Consider the following 27,716-nt stretch of genomic DNA (forward strand, 5'->3'; position numbering starts at 1 on the left):
ATCCAGGGAGTTTCACTATTCCTTGATCGTGGATTGTGGGGAGTTGGGAAAAAGAATGGTTACTTTCTTATCCTGCACGCAGAACAGTGGGTTCTAAAAACGTTTTGCTCTGGTAAAATCTCCTCTCAAAAGATTCTCATATCCTTCTTCCAAAAAATTAATACAACCCCCCACACATTCTTCTGGATTCTCACCCCTAAAAGAAAATACCTTGGTAATTCATGTGGTTGTGTACATTTATTTGACTTTTTAGAATTACTGCTTTTGGATTCGAGGTCCAAGGAATTCGAAAAGTTCGTACCATTTTTCAGGAGGAATTTGTAAAGAATCTTGTTTTCAAGAGGTTGGTTTTTCGAAACCTATTATTCTATTCACTGTATTATTTTGAAAAGTATGTTGTAAAATTAAATTTCTTTTAGAATGCATAACTAGATTTTCTATAATTTTAATTTTTCGTGAAATTAAAAATTGGATCAATCCCCGCTTCCGCATCGGACTTTTTAGTCCTTCAGAAACAGTCCATCTTTGGATTGAAGCAGACATCTAGATCTTGGAATATAAGGTTTGACATTACAGTCAAATCTTATGGCTTTGATCAAAATGTTGATGAGCCTTGTGTTTACAAGAAAATTATAAAAGGAACTGTTACTTTTCTTTTGTTATACGTAGGTGACATCCTGCTCATTGGTAATGATGTAGGATTTTTTACTGACATTCAGAATTGGCTATCTGCACAATCCCAAATGAAAGATTTACGAGAAGTGTAATATATTCTTGGAAATTGAATTATTTGAAATCACAAGAACAAAATGCTAACCTTGTCTCAAGTATTTTATATTGACAATATGCTTGTCAAATAATCGATGCCAAATTCTAAAAAGGTAACTTACCTTTTAGACATGGAATTACATTGTTTAAGGGATAGTTTCCTAAGACTCCTGAAAAGGTTGAGGAAATGAAATGTATTCCCTATGCATCAACTGTGGGTAGCCTCATGTATGCCATGTAGTGCATAAGGCCTGACATTTGCTATGTAGTTAGGATTGCCAGTAGGTATCAATCTAATACAATAATTGATCACTGGACGACGATTAAAATAATCTTAAGTATCTTAGGAGAACAAGGGACTATATGCTTGTGTATGATGCTAAGGATTTGATCCTTATAGGATACAGTGACTCTGATTTTCAAACTGATAAGGATTCTAGGAAATTCATATTAAAATCAATGTTCACTCTTAATGAATGAGCTATAGTTTGATGAAGCATCAAACAGGGATGCAATGTTGACTCCACCATGGACGTAGAGTATGAGCTGTTGGGTTTTATGTCCTAGACCTTGTGGTTTGTAAACAATAAACTTATTCTATTAATCAATATAGATGTTATTGAAGTTTTATTCAATAAAGTTGTTACTGAATGTATGAATTGCTCATTTTGTTTTAGAAATAACCTAAATCCAATAAACTAAGATTCATGGCTATTACATGAGTACTTGGACTTTATGTGGAGACATAAGAGTGGATTAAGTTCGAGTAGATAGCCAAAATGGTCTATAGTATACGGATAAGGTTGGGTACCTTATTCTGGGGACACTTTCGGATGCAACCCACTTTGTAGATGTTACAATTGTTATAAAGTACTACAAATGATGTGATCCTGATTCATTCATGTGAAGATATGTGAGTAGAGGCATCATATACAAAGAGTTTGTATAAGATCGAAGCAAGAAATAAGTCACTCTTACTTTACAACGTTGTTTACTGTTTAAGACTGACTATTTCAAAGAAATGACCTAGGTAACTTGATCTTAATCCTAAGTTAACTATAAACTCAAGTTTATTCGAGATTATCCATAGATTTGCATGGGTGAGGGTTAGCTCAACAACGCTGGTTCAATAAGCCTCCCATTTTAAGGGTAAGACTGGAGATAGCTAGAGACATAGGATGCAAGATGGAATTCACTTCTACCCGTTTTAGGGATAATAGAGAGGTTGTTTCCTTAAGTGCTGACTTCGGGTCTTGAACAAGGGGTTTCACCCTCTCATTGGTGTGAGATAGATTCGGTTTGGTGATTGAATTACGAACCAATTATTCATTAAAGAATCATTGGGACTTAAGGAACAAGATGTAATCTCGGGGGATAAAACAACTTTTGACCCAGTCATTATTACGAACCTGTAAATGGTTGACTTACTAATTATGGTTATATCGAATGGACAGAAATATATATACAGTGAGGGGAGTGCAACTACTAGGCTTTAGTGGAGTGACTCAGTAGTTAATGAATGTTAGTTAATTAGGTTAAAGAGTTTAGCCAATTAATCTTATGTGAAACGTTAAATTCGAATTAAGGGAATCAATAATTATATACGATATAAACACGTTTAATTATCGAATTAAACAGAATTGGAGAATTAGATTATATTTAAATTTGATTTAAATATTAATTACATGAATAAGGATTCATGTTTGTGGAATTGGTGTTTAATTAATTTAATATTTCATATTAAATTAATATAAGTAATTAAATTATTTAATCAATTATTAAGGGTTAATTTTATTTGAAATGAATTAATTTTGTATAAGATTAATCAAATTTTATATTAATTATTGAATTAATATATAAAATTATAATTTCATATTAATTTTGAAATTTTGATTTCAAAATTTAAAGTTGAATTTTGAATTCAATTTAACATTATGAAATTTCATTAAATGGGTTTTTTCCACAATTGACACTAATTTCCCACTAATATATCTTAAGTCTTGGTGTCCATCTCTCATGAGTTTGAGTTGCATACTGTAGATGAACAAAAAGGATTTTATTTTGCAGGATGAGGTATTCATGCAAAAATGAAAATTGAGAGGAAAATTAGTTTTTCTCTCTTAACACCAAAATACTCCAAGGTTGGATTTCTCTTAATTTTCACCCTCAGTTTGGAACCCACAATCCAATCTAAGGTCCTAGAGAATATTAGGGAAGCTCAAATGGTGGTCTACAACAATTTGGGGTGAAGATTCAAGCAGAATTTGAAGATTTAAAGTATTCTTCAAAGGTATTTTCAAAACCCTATTTTCAGTTTATGAATATGCTTGCTTAGTTGCTAAAATTGATTGAATTAGAGTGCTTAATAATTCTGTTTGCTTTCGCTAGTTGCATGCCAAATCCAATAGTAGTTACTTGTGAAGCTGCTAAAAAGGTTGTATGACTATAGAAGTTCTTGATTGATTTGAAAGTTGTTCCAAATATGTCCTTGCCTATCACCCTTTATTGTGATAATAGTGGTACTATGACAAATTTAAAAGAACCTTGTAGCCACAAGTGTGGCAGGCACATAGAAAGGAAGTATCTGATACGAGAGATTTTATAACAAGGAGACGTGATTGTCACGAAGATAGCTTTAGAGCACAACATTGTTGATTCGAAGGCTCTCATGGCTAAAGTGTTCGAGGATCATCTAGAGGGTCTGGGTCTATGGGACATGCATCGCCTTGTTTAGGGCAAGTGGGAGATGTAAAGGGTATAATGTATGCCCTAGTTGATTATATTTTACATGTTTTGTACATCCCACTAGTTTTAGGATAAGTGAAAATTGTTGGGATTTATGTCCTAAACCCGTAGTTTATAAATTTATAAACAGATTTTTTGTATATATAAAATGTTATTTATCTTTAATAAATAATCGTTATTTATTTAATCGTATAATTCAAATTCAATAAATTAAGATCCGAGGTTATTTTCATGTAACTTGAACAGTGTATGGCTGACATACAAGTAAATCATGTTCAAGTAATAACCTAAAAGATCTATAGTATATAGATAAAATTCGATTTCTTATCCCGGTAACACTATATGGCTCACTTTATAATTGTTACAAACAATTTGATTCAAATCATTCATGTAGAGACATGTGAGTGGAGGTATCCTATGTAATGAGATTGTATAAGACCGGACCACGAAATATATAGTCTTTCATTATAACACTGTTAACTAAAGAGATTAATATTTCAAATGATTACCATGGAACTCAATTTAAATCTTAAGTAAGTTATGAACTACTGCTCATGAGGATCATCCTTTGATTTGTATGGGTAAGTTGGCCCTAGTTGCCAACTCGATAGGCCTACCATCTTGAGGATAATACTAAGTGAGGAGCTAGGAACATAACATCACAAGATAGAATTCACTCCTTCCCTCCTTTAGGGTAAGTAGATAGATTGTTCATTTAAGTGTTGACTCTGAGACTTAAAAAATAAGACCCCACCCTTTCACTACCCTGAGAGGGATTTTGTTATAATTGGACCATAAATAGATTGTTCATTAGAGGATCAATGGTACTTAAGGAGCAAGAAGTAACTATAAGAGTAAAACGATAATTTGACCTAATTGTAGTTACGAACAACCTGTGAAGGATTGACTTACAGGAAATAATTAAGAAAGTGATCAAATTATTATTTAAGGCAATATTGTATATGTTGCAATTTAATATAATGTATATGGATATATATTAATATATAGTTTATTTAAATTAGATTTAAAATTAAAACTATATAATGAAGAGAATAATATTTGAGGTTCAAATTTAAATAATATGAATTGGTTCATATTAAACCTACATAGTTAATTTAATGTGAATAAGATTCATATTAAAACTATAGGTTATGAGAGATAATGATATTTGAATATGACTTAAATATTAAACTAATTAAATATTTGATTTAATTAAAAATTAAATAAATGTTAATTTGATTAATTAATTAATTAATTAAAATCAAGTTAGATTTAATTTAAATTGTAAATTAAATAAATTAATCAGCCAATTCCCCTGCATTGCAAGAGAGTGGTTACTCGAGTGAGGGGATTTAACTCTCCTCACGTTTTATTCTGAACCCCAGAAGACTAAAAGATACTGAATATAGAATAGTTATCTCTCACTCTCATATAAAAAAAATAAATAAAATAAAAAAGAGTACTCTGGTTTTGCCTTCCCTTTCTCGAAGAACACTATAGCTTCCACAAGCTTCCTTATTCCAAAGAGAACAGCAGAGAAGATCGATGGTCGTGTCTTGCTTGTGATTTGATTTTGCAATAGTTCTAGAAGATTGTGTAAAGGTCTTTGAGAATTTGTTCTACAAAGGTTGTACTTCATCTTCCCTAATTAATAATTGTACAAAGCATGTTTAGCCTAATTCTTTATGTTCATGTTGTGTAATTTTTCTGTAACAAAATTGGGCAAAGCGATAAATCGCTTCCGCATTAGGATTCAATCCCTTCAGGCTACTGACGAGATCTTTTGGCACTTTGATTAAAAAAAAAAAAGGACAATTCTCTATTAAAAGTGCTTATCACTTGAAAATTAGGCTAAGTGGGAGATCCCAACCATATTCTAGTTATAGTCATCTAAGACTTGGAAAGCCCTGTGGGAGTTAAGGTCAAATCAAAAGTGAAATTTGTTACTGGAAAATTTTTAACGACCTTATCCTTTCCTTTCGTAACTTATTTCTAAATGAATTATATTACGCTCCCTTTGCTTATTTGCAGGAGCCACGAGGAGTCAACTTGTCATTCATTGTGGGAGTGTAAAGTTCTCTCGGAAGATTTGTGGCTTTTCATGTCATCTTATGTTGGCTTGCTTGATGTTGGTAGGGGTTGGATGACTTTGCTTGACTATTGGGACTTGGGAGATCTTCTTGTGCTAGGGAGGAGTTGGATTATGTGTTGATTATCCCTTGGTGCTTATAGAATTACCGTAACATGCTCTCCATCAACAAGGGTGATCTGGATGTTGATACTATCAGAATTTCGATCGAAAAAAACTTGGCTAAGTCAACTGGGTCTCAAGATGTGTTTAGGTGGCTTCTTATCCAACACTCTTATTCTCTTCCTTCACCTTTTGATCGTGCTGTTATTTGTTGGGATCCCCCATCGACTGTCGAAAACTCAATGTTGACGCAGCTTGGTCCTAAAAGGAAGGAAGAGAGAGGCTCAGTAGGATCGTTCGTGATCATGTCGGTTTGACCCTGTTATGTGGTTGAAAATTCACTCAAAGAAAATGGGGTGCTGATCTTTTGGAAGCTAAGGCCATGGTGGATAATTTGAATGCTATTTATCATGAATGGAACAGATCTAATCTAACGCTTGGTGTCATGTCCAATGCGCTTAAGGTCATTAACCTCATTAAAGAGGTGGAGTCTTCTTTATTTGACATCTGTAACTTTATTGAGGGCATTTCTTCTGGGGGCAATTATGTTAATGCCCCAAGTTTTTGTCATATCCCTCGTGAGGGGAACAAAGCCGTCTATGCCTTGGCCATTTTGGCTGATCTTTAGAGATATTGTTCATCTAGAAAGATTTTTTTTTTTAGATTGTATTTTGCCCATCATTTGAGATGAGAAGGTGAGATTGTAAATTTGGTTGTATACATGTTTTACCTTAAAAAAAAAAAAAGAAGAAGAAAAAGAAAAAGAGTGCCCCATTAATAGGTAGTTATTATAAATATGTTAAATTAGGTGTAATGTAGATGTTCATTATTAATGTCCATTAGCCAATTACCCCATGTGTTGTTCATGAGTCTTAAGCTTACACACTATTAGTGTCTATGTAATCTACCTCCAACATGCCAAATTATCTATAAATAGTGACATTTGGTGGGTTTTGAAAGACACACACATATTGGTGATCAATCCAAAAAAGATGGAGAAAATGGAGAAATCCATTCTTTGTTATTTTATTTACTTTTTGTTAATTATTTATTTTATATCTTTATATATTATATTATATTTTAATACTTATTTATTTACTATATATTATTATTATATTATAATTTTTTTTCCATATCCATATTTTCATTGTGCTCCATTGTGCTCTTTAAATTCACAGCACGTTATTAGCACGAGCTCCTATAATTTTCATCGCTAAAGGTAGGTCCTAAAGGTATGTAAGTTTTTCTCTCTTCGTTATAATTAATAAATTAAATGTTATTTTACATATTTAATACATATTAAATCTCTAATATAAATATAATATTTTGTAATAGTGTTACTATGAAAATATTATAAAATTAGAATTTGTAGCATTTGATATTAATGGTAATAATTATTTGTCATTAGTGCTTGATGCCAAAATACACTTGGATGCCATAAAAATGTGATCATCAGAGAACAAATTTTCTTCCTAAAGCTCGTCATAAATGGATGCACTTGAGGCTCCAATATGTTAGAGAAAACATTTTTCTACATTTCAGATATGCTTCTGCAATAGCAATATCAAAAGAAATATTTTAAACGGTATTCTGAACTAATTTCATGTCTCTTCGTGGTCAAACAAAATAACGAATTACTAGTGAAAAATCATAAATCTCGACCAACTGGGATGATACCATTCCCTGAAATGAATCCTATGAATTTTAATATTAATTGTCGTCGAGGTCATGGTCGTGGTCGAGGTCATGACCGTGGAAAAGGAAGAAATAATTATTATTTTCGTGGTGGTCATTCTAATCATTCAAATTTCAAAAGAACCACACAAAATGATGATTACAAAGGAAAAGCTCCACAAGATAAGAGTTCAAAAGATGTTGAAAATAAATACTTCCGATGCAGAATGATTGGACATTGGTCATGCACCTGTCATACGTAAAAACACTTAGTTGATCTCTATCAAGCATCCCTAAAGGAAAAAGAGAAAAATATGGAAGCAAATTTTGCATACCAGGATAATGACATATTTGACCCATCTCATATGACAATTTTCGATGTGGCAGACTTCTTTGAATCTTCTGAAGAGAAAATCGGCACAATTGATGGAACATCAAGTGTTTCCTTTGACTTTGAAAATATCTAGACTTAATGTTTTTTTTTTATTCATCTTCATGTTTTTTTTCCTCTTAGTAGATGTTAACCTTTATATATTCCAAATGTTGTTTTTTCTTATTATAATTATTTTCTTTGAATGAAGAAACCTGGATCATTTTCACATTTTGGGTGATTAAAAAATGAGTAAAGAAGATCTATGTCTAACAGACAGTGCAACTACATATACAATACTTACAAGTAGAAAATATATTTCCAAATCGACAATACTAGAAGCAAAAGTTACACTGTCTGCCAGACATAGATTTTTTTTATTTATTATAATTATTTTCTTTTAATGAAGAAATTTAGATCATTTTCACATGTTGGGTGATTAAAAAATGAGTAAAGAAGATCTATGTCTGGCAGACAGTAAAACTACACATACAATACTTACAAGTAGAAAATATATTTCCAAACTGACAATACTGGAAGCAAAAGCCACTACGATATCAGGTTCTGCAAACCTGTTTAAAGACTTTGGAAAAACAAATATTATTTTTCCTAGAGGAACAAAATTTGCAATTGACAATGCATTGTTCTTTAGTCAATCAAAGATAAATCTACTTAGTTTTAAAGATATATATTGTAGAGGTTATTATAATGAGATTGATAGAAAGAATAAAATATGGAGTATCTTTATATCATATCTACTGTCTCATATGAAAAACGTATACTGAAAGAGTTGTCTGCTTTATCTTCTGGATTATTGACAGGCCCGAAACTTATGTCGTTAATAAGCTTCAAACTTGATCAAAATAAAATTTGTATATATTGAACTACTCCTATTACTACTAATTCGTAGCAACAATGGTAAGTGCAGGGTTGAACCACAGAGAAGCGTTGAATTGATTTCATTTAAATTAAAATTGACTTTGGAAAACAGTAAAAAGGGGATTTTGGTTTTTAGTTGTAATTTGAATAAAATGCAAGAGAGATAAATTGCTAGGGACAAATGAAATGGTAATTGGTTCATCTAGTTCTCAGATCAAGTAGCAATTCAATGTAAATTAAATCATTGTTTTCCACCAAAGGATCATGTCTTTGAATTATGCATGCATAGTTATCCAATTGATGCGAATTAACTAATCTCTACAAAGGTCGACAATCAATTAATTCGAAAACAATCAAGCGTCCTAATTCATAATTAAGGTTGGAAAGATTGTCCCCTAATTAACCTACATGCTCCTAGATACAATTGGGTCCTTAGCAAATAACTAGAAACACATGCATTAAGATTTAGGATTAAACCATGTTGATTAGGCGGCAGAAAAAACCTTTTTCAAATAATCAATTTATTCTTAAATTTAGATTAAACATGCGATGCAAATATTCAAGGTCAACCTATATACCTAAGCATGCTCATCTAATCGATGCTACAAGGGTAAACTCAAAACATGGACGATTATAAGGATACGTGCGAGCTTGAATTTAACTAGCGGAGATATGCAATCATGATAGGAGCGTCAATCCAACATACAAAAGCAAAATGAAATCAAGCAAGATTCAAAGAAAACACAATTATAAATTAAAACACAAAGCTGGACAAAAAACTCATTGAATTATACAAATTGTTCGATTCAAGAACTAAATAAAGACTTACCTTATCGATTTATAGACAAACTAACGAGATACGTTCAAATACATGTTCATAATCCAAAATAAAACAAGAAACTATCCTAATGGTACTGAAAACATATAGGAAAAGGAAGAAGTTTTGGCCTCTCCTCGGCCTCTATTGAGATTCAATAAATTTTCAGCATAAATTGACCTAAAATTGAAGGAGATTATTTATAGAAAATGGGACAGCGTCACAACGCTAGAACTAGTATTGCAACGGTTGAGGCAACTGATCAAGAGCGTCAGACAAAGAAGTCCAGCACTGCCCTGATGCTCACTTGCGCGTGTGCGAGGCTCTCCATTCGTCAAAGCTCGTAGCATTGCAACGTTGATGGGTAGCATTGCAACGCTACCCATTCTGTCTTACAGCGTTGGGCGAGCATCAGAAAAAGCCAACCTACGAGCGTTGTGATGCAGAAGTAGGGACATTTTGGTCTTTTTGACTCTTTTGAAGTTCGGGTGCTCAAATCACCTCCAAATTGCTTTAAATTAACCCCAATTAGCTCCAAATTGTCAATTCTACCTCTTGGTTGCTTAGTACCTACAAAATAGGGGAATAAACATGTAAAATCCGATAACGAGCCCGAATTAAACAAGGAATAATAACTCTTTTTGAAAGCTATCAATTATATTATACTCATATACGAATAATTGGAACATGTGCAACAATGAACTTGAAGTTCATGAATCCATACATATTTACAATTTAGCATGAGTTATTGAGGCATCCAGGATCTATAATGATGAGAATAATTATTCAAATGGACATCCATTCAAGAGTCAAAAAAATTCTTTAATCTAATGAATTGTCACATGATGCTTGCTCTCAAGGAAAATTGATAATTAGACCATCACCAGCTAAAATGGGGATTGAATCACCTTTATTTTTAAAATGAATTCATGGTGATATATGTAAACCTATTAATCGGCCAAGTGGACCATTTAGATATTTTATGGTATTAATAGACACATCTAGCAGATGGTCACACGTCTGCTTATTATCAAGTCGAAATCTTGCATTTGCAAGATTACTTGCTCAAATAATTAAGATAAGAACACAATTTCCTAATTATATAATTAAGATCATTCGTTTTGATAATACTGGTAAGTTTATATCTCAAACTTTTGATAATTATTATATGTCAATTGGGATAAGTGTTGAACATCCTGTAGATCATGTCCATACACAAAATAGTTTAGTAGAATCATTCATAAAACGTTCGCAGTTAATTGCTAGACTATGGCTTATGAGAGCTAAGCTTCCTACATCTGTATGGGGACATGTTATTTTGCATGCAACGTCACTTGTACGCATTAGGTTTGTATCTTATCATAAGTACTCGCTGTTAAAATTAGCTTATGATCATGAGCCAAATATTTTTCATCTGAGAATTTTTGGATGTGCAGTATATGTTCCGATTGCTCCACCACAACGCACTAAGATGGATCCTTAAAGGAAGCTAGAAATATATCTTGAATCATTCTTTCAATAAATATCCACCAAGGTGTTTGTACCGCATTCGTCCTGTTTGTTGAATTCATATAGTGATCTCTGTAACTTTATTGAATACAATTCTCGGAAATTTGATTTATATGTTTCAGGTACCTTAAATCTTATGAGATTCTCATATAAATATCATTATTAAGAGGTCCATATAAATATGTTGTGGCTACATCTATAAGATGCATGTCCAGATTTTCATACACAATCAAACCAATTAAATAACTTAGTGTAATTGCATCCACCACCGGAGAATATCTCTCCTCATAATCAATACCAGGTCTTTGTGAAAAACCTTGTGCAACTAGTCTTGCTTTATATATTATGACCTCATTATTTTTATTTCTTTTCCTCACAAATACCCATTTTTATTTCTTTTCCTCACAAATACCCATTTGTGCAACGAGTTTAATTTTGCCTCGATTTCTTCTTTCCATCGAAGCCAATCTTTTCTATATCGACATTCTTCAAGTTCAAAATCCTCAGTTTTAGATATAATATCAAGAGCAACTTTATACGCAAAAATGTCGTTAATAACTATATTAGTTTGGTTCCATCTTTTTCTTATCATGATATAATTTATTAAAATCTCATTATTATCTTTAGGTATTTCATCTTCCTCACCAGTCATATCAAGGACTTCTTCATGGGTATTTATATCCCCAACCAAGTCTTCTTAAGTATTTATTATTTTTCTTTCTTGAGGATGTTTTATCTTTGGAACCCACTGGTTACCACGCTTTTGGTGTGTTCCAAACTCATTAGTGTCAAGTTGTTATGTTGAGATATCAATCTTTGATGGAACACTTACATCTGGTATATGTGATTTAGTTACTTTCTTTGCATCTATAAATGCATTTGGTAACTGATTTGTTATATTTTGCAAATGAATTATCTTTTAAACTTCAAGTTCACATTACTTGTACGAGGATCTAAATGAGACAATAACGATGCATTTCATGTAATTTCTTTTTCCAGCTTTTTAATTCCTCCCCTAATGTTGGAAAATTTGTCTCATTAAAATGACAATCAACAAATCGTGTAGTAAATACATCATCCGTTTGGGGCTTAAGATATTTAATAATTGATGAAGAATCATATCAAAACTATCTAATATGTCCATGTGTTTTTATAAATAAATCGTAGTCAGAATTTGTTATTGTTACTGTATATGTTGATGTCTTGAATATAATTGGAACTCCTGAAGAGCTTTCAAAGACAATAGAATATCTTAAGAAAGAATTTGAGATGAAAGATCTTGGAAAAATAAAATTTTGTCTTGGTTTGCAAATTGAGTATTTAACAGATGAGATATTTATTCATTAGTCAACTTATACAGAAAAAATTTTGAAAATATTTTATATGGACAAAACACATCTAGTGAACATTCCAATGGAAGTTCGTTCATTAGATTCTTGGTCCTTAAGTACCATATCTTAGTGCAATTTGTGTTATGTATCTTGCTAATAATACAAGACCAAATATTACATTTTTAGTAAATTTATTAGCAAGATATAGTTTTTCTCCAACAAAAAGACATTTGAACGAAATTAAGCATATACTCTGTTATCTCCGAAGAATGATTAATATGTGTTTGTTTTATTCAAATAAATCGAATTTTTAATTTGGTTGGTTATGCAGATTCTGGATATTTATCTGATCCACACAAAACTAGATCTCAAACAGGTTATCTATTCATATGTGGAAGAACTGCTATATCGTGGCGGTGAGTGAAGCATACCATAATGACTACTTCTTCAAATCATGCTGAAATTATTGCAATTCACGAGCCTAATTGGTAATGTGTATGACTAAGATCAATGGCTCAACACATTCGTGAAACAAGTAGTTTATCTTCTAGTAAAATTCTTCTAATGATATTATACGAAGATAACACAATATGCATATTTATAATATTCTCAATCTTTAAATTCTTTGAAAAACTAGAGCACACCATTGGAATGCGACGACTCAGGGATCTCAATGTTTTCATGAGGGGGAGTAAATATAACTTTTAAGAATATTAGATTATATGAAATGTGTATTATTTTCCTTCACTAGGATTCTTTTCCCAATGAGTTTTTTCCTAATAAGATTTTAACGAGACATATTTCATATATAATGAGTATCTAAGGGAGAATATTATAAATATGTTAAATTAGATGTAATGTAGATGTCCATTATTAGGGTCCATTGGTCATGTATCACTTATCCATTACCCATGTATTGTCTATGTCTCTCAAGATTACACACCATTAGTGTCATCTAATTCAGCTTCTATTTGTCAAATTCAAAAAGATTGGAGAGAAGAAATTCATCATTTGTTATTTATTTATTTATTTTATATATATTATATTTATTGTCAAATTTGTAATTAACTCAAAATAAGAAAAAAGAAAAAAAAACCCTTAAACCCTTCGTTCCTAGCTTCTCCCGTTCTTTCCACACCCCCGCTCATTTTCTCTTTCTACCTCTCCCTCTCCCTCTCCCATATTTTCCGCCGCCGCCGCTGCCCTCCGGCCACCGGTACGCCTCTCAGGCCGCCACGCCAGTTAGGAATCGCCGTAGATGTATGCCCGGATCAAATGTTTTTTTTTTGTTAATTTTTATTTTTTCGATTCAGGATTCAACTAGTAAATTTGGAACGATACTTATGGTTTCTTCTTCATTTGCCCTTGCTTCTTCATTCAGCGTGTCTTGCTTTAACCGCCGCTGCCCGCTGCCACTCCCAGTACCGACGGAGAATCAATCGGCGCCCTCATCCATTGCTGCCGTACTGTAATTCCTAAAGCCGCTTCCTCCCGGTTCTTGTTCGACCGGGTAATATTTCCAAATTTAGAGCTCGGTAACGGAATCAATGGCGGAAGACACGAAATCTCTGGAACTAGAAGAAAACCATTACGCAGAACGAGACACAAACTCAGAGTCTCCAGCGAAGAAGAAGAAGAAGAGTGAAAAGAAGAAGAAACGAGTTCCATCAGTGAATGCTAAAATCCAAGTTCTCGGCAACCATCCCCAGAAAACTCCGCCGATAGTTGGTTATTTCCCGTCTGGGTTTGATCCTCACAAGGATGCCGACGAGGAACAGAACTCCGTTAGAGCTAGGGTTTATAAGCACAAGAACAAACCAAATAGGATGCAGCTGGTTGTGAGTCCAACAGGGTCGAATGTGGATTTTGTTGGTACCAATTATTTGGGCGAGGCTACAGCTGGGAAACAGCATTGTACCTATGCTCTCGGTGTTCTCGATAAGGCCACCCAAAGCTTAAAGATAGTGCCTATTGCATCAAATATGGTACTTTATTCTTGATAATGAATGTAGAGAATTAAGAATTGTGAAAAATTGAATTCTACTGGATGCTTGTTTGTTTTGGTATACTCACTGAAGTTACAAACGCCTCTTCTTCTTCTTCTTCATCATTTATTTATCAGTTATCAAATTTTTAGTATGTTTTCTTTTGAATGAATTTGGCTCCTATATCTGCTGTGCTTCACTTTTCTCTGGAAAGACCATTAACACGGATTGTGAGCTCTTTTCATCAAGCTAGGAGATTACAATCACTCAAGTTTTTGGCTGATTATTTTGGTGCTATTGTGAACTTTGTTGTATATATTTTTTTCTTTTTCATTTTGCTTCAAACTCACTGCCGAAATTTCTAGAATTAGGCTTACCTTTGTGATGCATTTTATCTACTTTACAAAATGTTAATGTTGTAACTAATAATCATAATTGTGTTGCTAAATTTGATATTTGCGCCTGCAGATATTTAGATTAGACCCAAAAGTCAGAGGTTCAGACGTTTCTGAAAACGAATCCCCAAGTGTGGCAAATGAAGAGCTTTCTGTGCAGGAGAAAGCTGATAGAATGAGAGAGCTCACTGTACTCTACGGAACAAAGAAGTCAAAAAAGCAGGTAGAAACTGAATCCTGGAATTGCTTTCTTTAGTAATTTAGCAGCCAACTTTCACTTGGGTATGTTTGGAACAAATTTTTAAGTACTTAAAAATTGACTTATATATTAAACAAATGTTGGACTTAACCTTATCAGCAGGTGAGCAGAGTTAAGGTGGCATGTTATAATGATAAAGGATTAAATCTTTTTTATTTACCTGTTTTGTTGCCTTTAATCTGTTTTGGATGGGATCGGTTCCACTTTTCCAATATCATAATCTTTACCCATTACTTGAAAAAGAATTCCTTTGACATTTGAGATGTTTGACCATGACCATTAACATTAAGTAAAAGGAACTTGTTTTGAATGACGAAGTCACTTCCAAATGGCAGTTTCAGGAAATAGCAACTAATTGTTTGATATTTGTTAATTTTGTTGCAGGCACAGAAGCTGCATGCTTTGAAGCAAGAGGATGATCCTGATACCAAGAAGGATCTAGATGTGAGAATGAAAAATGTAGTGGTAAACATAGAGGCCTTGGAAGGTACGCAGGCAGAAATTGCTCGTAACATACCAACGTATAATGCTTCTGCAACTACTCCACAAGAAGCTTACCCACTCGACAAGATTATCCTCAAGGGAGAATGGAATTTTCTAGAAGATCTATACTTCCGTTTGCAAGAAACAGCTGAAATAAGTGCTAATTATCCATACTTTGTCCGGCACAGAATTTATAAATTGCAAGACATTCAGGTATGGTGTCAGGAAGGTTCTACTTGTTATTACCTTTATGAATATTCTGAGATAAAACAATCTTCCTTTCTGATACATATTCATGAATCATGGGGATGGTTGATATTGTTTATCCAGTATGATGCCTTGTGTCAATTGATTCTTAGATTAGGCTATCTTGTCGATCACTGTTGTTTTCAATCTGTAACGACTGCGTGCTTTCTGAAACTACTTGGCCTTGTTTGTGTACAGAGTTTGATTCTTTGCCTTTATTTTTTATAGAAAAGGAGCTCGTTTTTAAGTCTTAACAAGCATTTGTTATTTACCACCTGATGCTTGTTCTTTAAGTTGAATGGAGTCTTTCAGTGGCTGTACTTTTTCATTTTTTAAACAAGCATTATTATTTTGTAGAAAAGGAGCTTGCTCTTTACCAAACAAGCACTGTTCATTCAGGGTCTTCTAGTTTTCGTTCATTTATATTGAATCCTTTTTCATGTAAATCATCATAGGACGAGGAAGAGAAGAAGAAGCTCTGCTGCATATTTTCATATATCACTCATCTAATTAAGTATAAGGATCAGCATTCGATGGGTGATGTTTCTTCTGCCAAGGGCCATAAAATTCCTAGCATGCTACGCCAAAAGTTCTCATCTATGTTTCCGACTTCTGAGTCGAGAAGAATTTCAACAGAGAAAATTAATCTTCTCATTAGCCACGTTTTGGTGCTTACGCTATTTGTTGATGAATTCAGCAGCGATCCAGCAGACATAGCAAAGGATCTGAGAACTAGTCCTTACGATCTAAGACTCCATTTTGATAACTTGGGTTGCAAGTTTATACGCAAGAACAATTTGTCATTGGTTACACTTCCTATTCCCCTTCAATTTCCAGACTTGAGGCAAAAGAGACGAAGATAGGTAATTTGAAGAAGCTGGATTCTTGTAGGCAGCAAAGTTGGAGCAATTTTGTGGAGTAAAACGGGTAAATGGTCATTTTTATAATCCAGATGTTATTTCTTTCATATTGCAAATACCAACTTGTTTCTATGAAGTGGCTCTGCAAAGAATGGTGTTTAATTATATTTGGAAGGTGGGACCTTGAATGTCGAAGCTTATTTGGAAACGAGCCAAATGACTGTTTTCTTTTTTTCTCTTTCCTTTTAAGTTTCCTTTTGAGTTCACCCATACGAATCATCAGATTGTAGTTTGTGTTTTATCTTCTAAGCTACACTTAGATGAACGTCAAATTATTGAGATTAACTTCTGTAGATTTCTTTATTATTATTATTATTATTATTATTCATTTATTCTAATAATTAATTTGTAGATGTTGAACAATCCGACATTGGCAAACTGATTATAACTTAAGTTGTTATAGACAATTATAATGTGATTATGTAATGATACTGAGCATAACAATAAATTTCAAACTCAATAAGTGAACGAGAAAATAATTAATAAAGGTTCAAAATCTTGTTTGAATTCAGTAGATGGTTGAGATACATTCATAAAACGCCCGTGTTGGGAGGATATAACGACTAATTTGAGCAATAACAATTTTGAACTACTCAAGTCAAATGTTTGATTTTTGATTCTTCTCTTAAGAACCATAAATATATGGGATAGAGAGGAGGGTGAAGGTTTGGATGCCTAACATTTGAAATGGTTTAGGAATGTCCGTCTGCAAATTTCTAAACATTGAAAAGAGAGAATGCTCTCTCCTCTCCTCTGCCCTCTTACCCCTTTCCATCCTCAACTGTTAGCCTTGCCCTTCCACCATGGCCGCCGCCTCCTCCTCCTCCTTCCACAAACCATCTTTACGATCAATCCTTGTTGATCGGAAAATTTTCTCCATCAATCTTGATGAGAAACCCAGGGGAACACTGTTCGAATCACTGAGTAGAGTAAGACGACTACATTTTTGCTTTGCTTTTCTTCGACGGCCTTAAAATGGCTTGCCTATGCTTTTGCCGTCTTATGCAAGGATCCTTGCAATAAATTCTTTTTCCAGATATTGATTGATGAGAACTCTACTATTTGGCTGGAGAAGCATAGCAATAAGAACGGTTACTTCGTGGAAATCTCTCACGTCCATCACTCCAGTCGACGAACAAAGCTTTATATACCTTCGGAGGACACAAACATGGCTGGTTCTCCTTCTTTCCGCTATTACCTGATTTCCCCGGTGAGCCCTTACCAACCAACCACAAGCAATGATTCAAGACCACAAAGACCGTCCCCTTATGGAAAAACTCTCCCACCAGAAGCCCTCGACCATCCCCCCTTACTCCCTCGGCACGATTGGGGTTCAATGGTTATCGTGTAACAATTTCAACTACATAACTCCTGGAAAATTTGTACAGATGACCCAAAAATTGAGCCCAAAATGTCAAATGACCCATTTTTAAAAATTAATGTCAATTGCATCATCGCCATGCCAAATTACGTAAATTGCCCTTACTTCGTCTTCTTACCTTTTTATTGAGAATCCATAAAAACTAAACTATTGTTCATTCAAATTTTCCAAGGCTAACGGCTTTGTATCGCTCATAAACAAAAAAACTATTTCTGGCTTGCAAACGATTCTATTGCCGCCAACAAATCGAATCTTATCGGTAAATCTTTCAATATGGTTTTTTTTTCCCCGATGTGTTCTGTGGTTGAAGACGAGTAGAAAGAGTTTGTGAGTAAGATAAGTGAGAGTGAAATCGGTAGAGCGACACCGGAGAGAGTGAATGTGAGCGAGATAAGTGAACCTATGGTTTTTTTTGTTTGTTTTTTTGGTTTTCGATGTGTTATATGGTTGAAGACGAGTAAAAAGAGAGAATGTGATGGAGATAAGGGAGAGTGACATTGGAGAGAATGATGCCAGCGAGAGTGATTCTAGCGAGAGCAATGCCAGCGAGAGCGAATCTAGAGGGATTTAAACATAATGTTGTTTTACATTTTCTTTTTCTGAAGGAGTTTACTGATTGATTTTTTTAATAAATGCAAGAGTGATTTAAGATGACTACACGTTTCAGAATAGCCGAAGCCGATCGATTTCCCGGTCAAGTAACCAGCTTGGCCCACATTGCTAATGCAAACAAGATTGTCAAAGAGAAGCTCACGCCAACGTAGTTGGCCATATTCAAGAGAACAATTTTTGGGTGATTTGTTGACGTTGATATGGTGTTCAACAACCCAATTGTCCATCACATGTTGCTTAGAGAAGTGAAGAGGACAAAATCAGACTCAATGTCATTCTCTGTTTGTGGGAAGGTTGTCACCCTTTCGAAGGATGACTTTTTGGTGATGATTGGTTTGTGGCAATCCCCATCACGAGTTGATCGGAACCAACAGTCCTTATATGAACTTGCTATCAAGTATTTTGGTAATTGAGTGACGAAAGACACTTTATACCTCCGTGAACTTGAAGAAAAATACAAGGACTTAGAGTTTGAAAATGATGATGATGCTGTGAAGATCAGCCTAGTTTACTATACTGAGGTCACAATGATGGGGAAAAACAAATAGAAAAATGCAGTCGACCTCAAACGTTTCAAGGACGTTCAAAACTTGGAGTACTACAATAGTCTTGATTGGGGTACCATTATTTGGGAGAGGACATTGGATGCCTTAAAGACTGCCTTGAATGATAAGAGCAGTCTATACAAGACGAGGGTCAAAGCAAATAAAAACTACGTTGTGAAGTACTCCTTACGTGGATTTCCACCGGCGTTCTAGGTAAATTTGATTAACATAATAATCGTGTTGTTTGATTTAACATTACTATTGTTCTTAATATATTTTAAAATTTATTTAGGTATGGACGTACGAGATCCTAGCTTCATCAATAGCTGGGAACATTGCAGAGCGAAGGAGCAAGGTGGCTTTGCCCCGCATATTATGATGGTCATGTTCCCACTCAGTGTCCTTCAAAGTACTCGAGAGAGAGATATTCGAGTCTAACAATGTACGTTTACTCTATGCATAATATGTTTATCTGGTTGGTAAATTGACACTAACCCGTTTACTGGGTTGTTAATGCAGATAAAGATTAAAGAGGGCACTGTGATGTCAAATGCTGAAAGGGAGTTTCGGGATACCCCAGTGGAACGACGACCTATATTTGAGCTAGGTGCAGATGATGATAGTTCTGAAAGTGGCAATAGGTCGACAAGTGAGGGGGGTAGTCCCGAAAGTGAAAGTGACGGTGATGACCATCTTGGAGATGACAATGATGAGGTTGTCAGGGTGGAGGGAGGGGATGAACCCGAGCATTCTGAGCACGAGGATGCTGAATATGGAAAGGTGGAAGGAGGGACATACATACGTAATGATGATATGTTCCATGATATGATGGGGGACGTACGCGAGAAGGATGAGTTGAACCATGTTGATGTCTTTCTTGCGGACTCCGGTATAGAGCGACCTGTGGATGAGGAGTGTCCTGAGTGTACTGCCCGTCGCAGGGAGGGAGCCAATGCAGACGAGTCTATTTATTCGTACCTGTGATCCATTGACAGCTCACTATCGAGGTTGGATGGCCGTATATCGGGTTTAGATAGTCGTATCTCCAGTATGGAGGAAAACATGATTGACATGAAAGGGCAATTGTCGGCCATCCTGTCATTGTTGCAGTCTATGTGCAAGGTTTGCGTCATTTTATGTCTTTATGTGTTTAGCTTTTATGTGTTTGTGAACTCACCATTTTACTTTACTAATTGAAAGGTTCCACGGTGAATGAGGAGACGACCAAGTCACCCATCCCATCTCGAGATCCCGATACGACTGCGACTGCCTCTAACACTCTCATCTCCATCTTCCCTCTACAGCCCGATACCACCACTGCCACGACATCACCGATTGAATTCGAACCTATACAGGCCGACGTCCCACAAACAGAGCCCGACATGTCTGCCTTACTTACCATGCCACATATAGAGGCTGACATGGCTGACATCTTAGAGGCAGACACTTCGGGATTGTTACGACCACAGAAGGAGTTCCACTGGTGAGTAATTTATTGATCAGTAATCTTTGTTTATATTTTTATATTTCTTGATGAGTAACGTTTTGTTATCTGTTTATGTAGGAATCTCGAAGAATTAGTCGTAAGAGAAAACCGATTGATAAATATACACCCCCATCCCAAGTAAAGAAGAAAAGTGTGGCTAAACATCCTCTCCCAGGTGTAGCTACGTCAATATCCAGATCGATCGTCACATATAACGTAGCACACGATGTTCCACACAATATCCTGACAAAAATGATGGGCTGGATCTCGGATGACAATACAGACAATGAGGTTCAAAAGAACTCCTTCAAACCACTCGACAAGAAATTCTTCAAGGAATTGATTACCCCGAATTCGTTGGTCGAGTACGATGTAAGTGTCTTAGTCTTTACGGATCTACATGTTGGCTATCTTGTACTTTTACTGACATATTATTTTTTCGTGCAGACCATAAATACTTTATTTTATTTTATGAAAGATAAATTTTATACCCGGCCCGACATGTGCATTGCATAAGTTCACCATCTTGCCAATTGGTGTAACGGTGAATTTTGATATTTCGTTTCTTAACTTCTCATTTCGTTAAGTTTCCTGATCTTTACTTCTTTACTCAACTTCTCATTTTATTTGATAGAGTCACCTCAATGCTCGTGGTGGGGTATTTAAATGAATAAAGAATAAGTCACTTCTGGAGGTCGCCCTAGCTTGGGAAGATGAAGACACGTATAAAGACTACGTCACCGGTAAATTCGATGTCAAATGGGCAGGATTGGTTTTGTTACACGGCGATGAATATCAATACACTGGGATGCGTTCCTTGCAATGGGACATTTAAACAAGAGGCCAACAATTCGTGTTTGATTCAACTTCCGCATTACACGACCAAGACAAAGCTGATAATTGGCTAGAGTCATTACCGGTCACAGTTACCATCACTACTTCCACTATCGTGTGACGTGGATCGATCGAAGCCGACCTATCCACAGCCCGTTGGAAAATCTCGCGACCTAGAACGTCGACATACAATGCGGGTCGTTTGATTTTTGGCATCATTCGCAATAAAAACTACTGGAAACACTTGGTGACTGGTACTGATCCATCCGTAATCACTCAGGAGAAGATGAGTGAATATATGATGCAATTACCGTGTCAGCTATGGGCAAACACTCCATATTTTTTATATGTATAGAACATTGTATTTTTTTATTGTATGTAAAATATTCATTTATTTTTTATGTATATAAAAACATTCATTGATAATTGAACATATATTTTATTATAAAGTTCAAAGTTTAAAGTTCCAATATCAAAATTGTATCAGAACATGCATTTTTATGTATAAGGAGCTACTGCTCTTTTAATGTATAATTGAACATCTATTTTTTATGTAAGTTCAAATTTAAAGTTCAATATCAAGAAATTTTATCATAATATACATAATTGAGCTTATATAACATTATATGGTTCAAGGTTCAAAGTTCAAAGATAAGAAGCGAGATTCATGGAAAGCGAGATCGTGAAGAGAGAGCTGAAGATGTTCATGAGAGAGAGAGCGAGATTGAGAGAGAGATTTGTTATCCATTTTGTTACAAGTATGAAGATTGAGACAATATGAAGTCATTGTTTTGTTTACACGTATGAAGATTGAGAGAGGTATTTGTTATCCACTTTTGTTACAAGTTATGAAGATTGATAGAGTATGAAGTTATTGTTTTTGTTTTTCAGTATGAAAGTGAGAGAGTATGAAGTTATCATTTTTATTACAAGTATGAAGACTGAGAGAGTATGATGATAGAGAGAGTATGAAGATTGAGGAAAGTATGAATATTGCTATTATATAAAATACTTCCAGCTTGTTATTGTTTTTGTTTACAAGATGAAAGTATGAAGTATGAAGTGTTACAAGTAGTGAAGTATGAAAAACAATGAAGTATGTTACAAGTATGAAAAAGTATGAAATATGTTACAAAGTATGATGTATGAAAAAATGATCAATGGTATTTATAACTAAACTGATGAGGGGTGTTTGTGTCTCGGTCTCTGGCATTTCGGCACGTCGCACGGTTGTAAGCGGTTCGGTACAATTTTGGCGGTTATGTTCATAATTTCCCACACCGACCACACTTCATTTGTCGGCGAAATTCTCCTCTGGATGATATTCTTCATCTTCGTTGCCCAGCTTGTGGCACAAACCTCGAGAGGAAGGATAATATTTTCACGTATTCCAGAAGGTCCTTTTCCATTCAGATATGTGCCAAGTGGATTTATAGGCTCTTGCATACGCAGTCATTAGAGAATCCACTGATTAAAATCGACTGCAAAGACTGTGGATGGGTATATTTTCTTTTCTTGGCAACAACAATTGCATGGGAACACAGGATACCAAATGAGCCGAATTCCTTACACGTGCTATCTTCGTGTGAAAAATTGAAAATACCGTCCAATCGATTATCTCGCAGTGTACCCGATAACAATCAATAGGCTCCACCCGATATCGTCTGCCCTTATCAGCTTCATTTGCCAATCGGGTTTCATAGTAGTCAGAGTGCAATGTCGTTCAAGATGCCCAGTAATTCCTTCATTCGTAAAACCACGATTAGAGCATTCCTCTAACATGTTCAATCAAGCATACTATGGGCATCGGTCGATACTCTTTAGTTAAGGAATTGAAACACTCTGCACTGTTGGATGTCATGTTATCATATCTTCATTCTATTTGGTAAACCCGTGCCCACCTTTGAAGATCGATGTCTTCTAAATATTTCATGACAGCACCATCTCTAAAACTACGGAGTTCATCCCATTTTGTTTGGAACTCTGTCATGCGAAATGCTCTTACTGCATCTCTAAATATCCTAACAACCGTGCTATCCTTAAAGTTTGTAACCAGATTATGTTCTATATGTCATGTGCACAATCCATGAAATACTATGGGAAAAAATGCACGAATAGCATTGCCGATAGATACCATCCGATCAGATACAGACACCAAATTATCGGGTTCTCCGATACTGCATTTCAAGTTTGACATAAACCATTTCCATGATCGATCGGTTTCATTGTCTATTATTGCATATGCTAGTGGGTATAATTGATTGTTCCCGTCCATAGAAACCGCAACCAACATGGTGCCTTTGTATTTTCCTTTCAAGTGTGACCCATCAACAGTAATACAAGGCCGACAGCTTGCAAAACCTCTGATACAAGGCCCTAATGCCATAAACATATACTTGAAATGCACCTCATCCTCAAGTTCGATCTCAAAGACTATACCCGAATTCTCTATTTTTTGCGCTTCTCCATAGGCATGTAGTATGGAGTATGAGTATTTTGGAGTACCTCTAGTGAGATCATACGCAGCTTCCCTTGCACGCCATGCTTTATCATAACTTATGTTCACGCCATCATCTCTCATCATATCCTCAACGATATGACAAGGTTTATAAATACATCCTATGCCTGTGAACTTATCTTTGATGAGTTGACCAACAACCGTAGCAGTTGCTTGTCTATGGTCGTGATTCAAAATTCCTATGGAACATGTGTGCGAACTGCAGTACTTTGTGATCTTGAATATAGCAGACCCTTCCATTTTGATTGCACGAAGGCTCAACTTACATGTCTCCCCAATGCATTTGACAGTGAACAGAGATTATGTTGATTTTCTGATCTTAAATTCAAAATTTCTGTTGATGGATAGAATAGACAATATCATTTTCAAGTCTTTTTTGCTCAAAAATAGTTGACCAACTTCAACGTCCTCTGTCCCAGATGAAGAGGTGCCAGACATAATCAACTCTGTCCTATGACTTGAAGACATAGATGGTGGAATCACTGAAGCTGTTGTAGAACGACGCACATCTCCATGATCACGATCCATTTCATTCAATCCTGCTGGTTGCTTATTCACATCCACATCCACTGAAGGACCACAATCCATATAATCGAATGTTGATGGTACAATATTGGTAGACAGTGAAATATCAGTTTGGTAGACAATGGAATATCATTCTCTTCCCGACGAAATTGATATGATTCATCGTATTGTCTGTCCAGCCGTATCATCATAACTAACATTTTCAAACCCCATTCCAACCCTTTCGTCCTGTTTAGACTTCAACGTTACAGCTATCTGAAGTCTACTAACCTCTTCTCGCAAAAGAAAGAAGTGAAGATCATCATCATCCGTTATGCATTGTGGAGGGGCTTCAAATTCAAGATTATATTTAACTTTCAGGATAAGATACTGATTTTTTTAACCCTGTAAATGCGAGATTTAAGTTCTTTAGGGGGCACAACGATTCCTTTCAACTGTCTCCCAATATATGAACTTTCATTCTCATCCTAAGCACCTCCAAATCGAATAAATAGACACTTTTCTGTCATCTTACAAAACAAGAGAACATTTGTCATTAAGCTGTACAAGCAATTGAAGTGTACTCTCGCTCTTTCTCAAAATCTCCTCTCTCAAAATCTCGCTCTCTCTTCTACTTTCATTTTTCTTACTCTCTCCCAATACAAAATTTCGTAATGCTATCCTTCCAAAAATAACACATCAAAAATAATTAAATAGACTCAAAATAATTCACCTTTATGAAAAAATTGGAGAAAACTTCGTCTTGGAAATCCCCGTTCGAAAAATCTCCGTTCAACAAAACACCGTCGAAAACTAGAGAAGCAATAACTTTTGAATGAAGTTTAGAGTTTAAAGAAATCACTATTTTATTGTGTTTAGGTATTATTGATTTGATTTGAGGCTTCCGTCGTGACATTTTGTCAAATCAACAGTACATTGATGAGCAATCACATCAAACCAAAGAATTTCAAGCGAGAGCAAGAGCAAGAGCGTTTAATCAGACAAGAGCGAGATTTAATTTACGTAATTTGGTATGGCGATGATGTCAGTAGAGGATCAATTGACATTATTTTTTAAAAATGTATCATTTGACATTTTGGGCTGAATTTTTGGGTCATTTGTACAAATTTCCCAGGACTCTTGGACAGAAATCAGAGAGGCAATTCAAGCTTCTTTCTCCAAGAATTGCTCCATCAATCCATTCCTCGTGGAAAGGGCGTTGCTCCATGTTTATGATCCAGCTATTGCCAAGAAGCTTTGCAGCCACGTCGAGTGGACCTCATATGGTTCCTTAAGATTGAAATTCTGGCCAACACCCATCTTACAGCTTATTGGTGAGCGATGTGGAGGATATCTTTCCACCGAAAACCAAGCCGACAAGGGTATAAATTTCATGTCTGCTCGCTTGAAGGTCAAGTCGAATCCGATGGGCTTCATTCCAGCACGGTAATTCTCCCTTTTGAGCTCGCCAGAATCCAATCTCAATCCCAGTCAGCAGTGCATCTGACGGCGCCAGACCTGTCCCACATAGCCGCCGTCTTTCGCAACCGTCAGTTTCAGATGATCGCATTGATGATGATGCTGGAGTTACGGAAGCAATTAATTCCGCCTTCGTTGAGAAAGGTAAATCACCAATTTTGATTCTCCAACCATCTTTATCAACTGTGACTTTTTGTGAGGGTCCACAAAACTCCAAATTGGGAAAACCCACTCGACTACTGAACAGGCCCAAGCCCAACTTATTCCCTTTGTGGGCTCTGATACTAAGGGCTATACTTCTAGCCCAGCACAAGAAAAATATGTTCTTTCTTCCAGCCCCCTTGATTTAGCCCTTTGGGATTTTTATATAAGAGAACTTCATAATAGACATATATTACGTTATTGTCTTAAACATTTTATTTTTTATCAAAAAAAAAAAAATTAGTATCTCTATTTTCACTAATGGTTATTTACAATTTAACCCTCGCCTACGTATACTCTCTCCTCCATGCATATTCTTTTTTTCCGTGCATATATTCTCTTCCCAATAATATATTTCATATATTCTCTCCTCCATAATTCATATCCATTTCTTCCTTTTCCCTCTCTTTTCTCCTTTCTCCTCATTCTTTTCTCCTTCCAGTGGTGTGAATTGCAGACGATAGACGACGGCGTGAGGTGAATTGATGGCTCGACACAAGATGACACGAACGACTTGGGATGAATCGATAGCGCGGACAACGTGGGGCAAATGGACAATGCCTGATTGAGCAGATTTGGTCAACGACACGGTTGGACGAACAAATCCGGTCGACGACGACGAAGAGGGAGATTCGTGACGACCATGGCTGAAGAAGAAGATATGAAGATGAAGGGTTATGTATTATAAACCCCATACGAATATGGACTTTATTTTTTTCCTATTATATATATATATATAGGAAATTTGATATATACTGTGGTGTATGTATTCATTTATTTGATATAAAGGAGTCTTTTTAGTGTAAATGAAATTTGTGAAGATTTATATATTGTGGTATATTTGGTATATTGGTTTATATTGTGATTTATGTCAAGCATTGAGTCAAGCTCTAATTTATAAACTGTAGTATATTAGTTAGAATATTTTCAAATACCTAACAAAATATTCTAATGTATATTTAAAATAATCATGAATCCGTCAAAATGTTCCAAAATATATTTAAAATAACCATTAAATCATAAAAAAATCCAATAGATTGATATATGAAAACCAACGTAAATAGAAAAATAAAATTTCATCAAATGCATTTTTTCCAAATTGAAAAATAAAAAATTAAAATAAATGTATTTTCTCTCTCCAATTGATAAATGAGAAAGATTATATTAAATGCATTTTCTCTATTTATAATAAATATATTTTTTCGCCATCATTAAAGTAGCTTAAAAAATAGGAAAAGTATATATATAAAACAAATATAAATAAATATAAAAAAATGGTAAAACTGTAAAAAAATAACACTAAAATACATTTTTTTTTAGAAAAATCAAATTTAAAGACATTTATGAAAATATATGGAGAAATATAATAAAAATCTCTAGCCATTTTTGGTGACAACCTTAATGAATCCTCCAGCAGCCATTAACCTTACTTCCACCGGTCCCATCTGACTTGGCCCAAAATATTTCTCCTGCTGAAGCAACCCATATCCTTTCTCCCCTTTCTATTGATGCTCTATCGACAGACTTGCCAGATCTGAATAAAGCTTCATCTTCAGCCTCAATCCATCCTCTACTCAACCCTGG

General features: G+C 35.0%; 2 protein-coding genes and 1 long non-coding RNA gene across 3 annotated transcripts; 2 read left to right on the forward strand and 1 right to left on the reverse strand.

The window, feature by feature from the left end:
* The first annotated feature begins 13,368 nt into the window (after nucleotides 1-13,368).
* LOC120084448 (DNA-directed RNA polymerase I subunit rpa49) lies at nucleotides 13,369-16,861 on the forward strand. The gene is made up of 5 exons (XM_039040228.1): nucleotides 13,369-13,544; nucleotides 13,666-14,269; nucleotides 14,738-14,887; nucleotides 15,308-15,619; nucleotides 16,108-16,861. The coding sequence occupies exons 2-5, from the start codon at nucleotides 13,832-13,834 to the stop codon at nucleotides 16,513-16,515; spliced, it is 1,308 nt and encodes a 435-aa protein (XP_038896156.1). The 5' UTR covers nucleotides 13,369-13,544; nucleotides 13,666-13,831; the 3' UTR covers nucleotides 16,516-16,861.
* A 2,479-nt stretch (nucleotides 16,862-19,340) lies between these two features.
* LOC120087229 lies at nucleotides 19,341-21,357 on the forward strand. The gene is made up of 4 exons (XR_005484461.1): nucleotides 19,341-19,552; nucleotides 19,630-20,232; nucleotides 20,311-20,593; nucleotides 20,675-21,357. It is a non-coding gene; the product is annotated as an uncharacterized LOC120087229 (long non-coding RNA).
* Nucleotides 21,358-23,303: 1,946 nt separating this feature from the next.
* On the reverse strand, nucleotides 23,304-24,188 carry LOC120084500. Its single transcript, XM_039040295.1, has 2 exons — nucleotides 23,565-24,188; nucleotides 23,304-23,468 (listed from the first exon to the last, which is right to left on the reverse strand). The coding sequence occupies exons 1-2, from the start codon at nucleotides 24,186-24,188 to the stop codon at nucleotides 23,304-23,306; spliced, it is 789 nt and encodes a 262-aa protein (XP_038896223.1).
* Between the last annotated feature and the right edge of the window lie 3,528 nt (nucleotides 24,189-27,716).

The sequence above is a fragment of the Benincasa hispida genome, chromosome 9 (genome assembly GCF_009727055.1).
Source record: "Benincasa hispida cultivar B227 chromosome 9, ASM972705v1, whole genome shotgun sequence".
Lineage (NCBI taxonomy): Eukaryota > Viridiplantae > Streptophyta > Magnoliopsida > Cucurbitales > Cucurbitaceae > Benincasa > Benincasa hispida.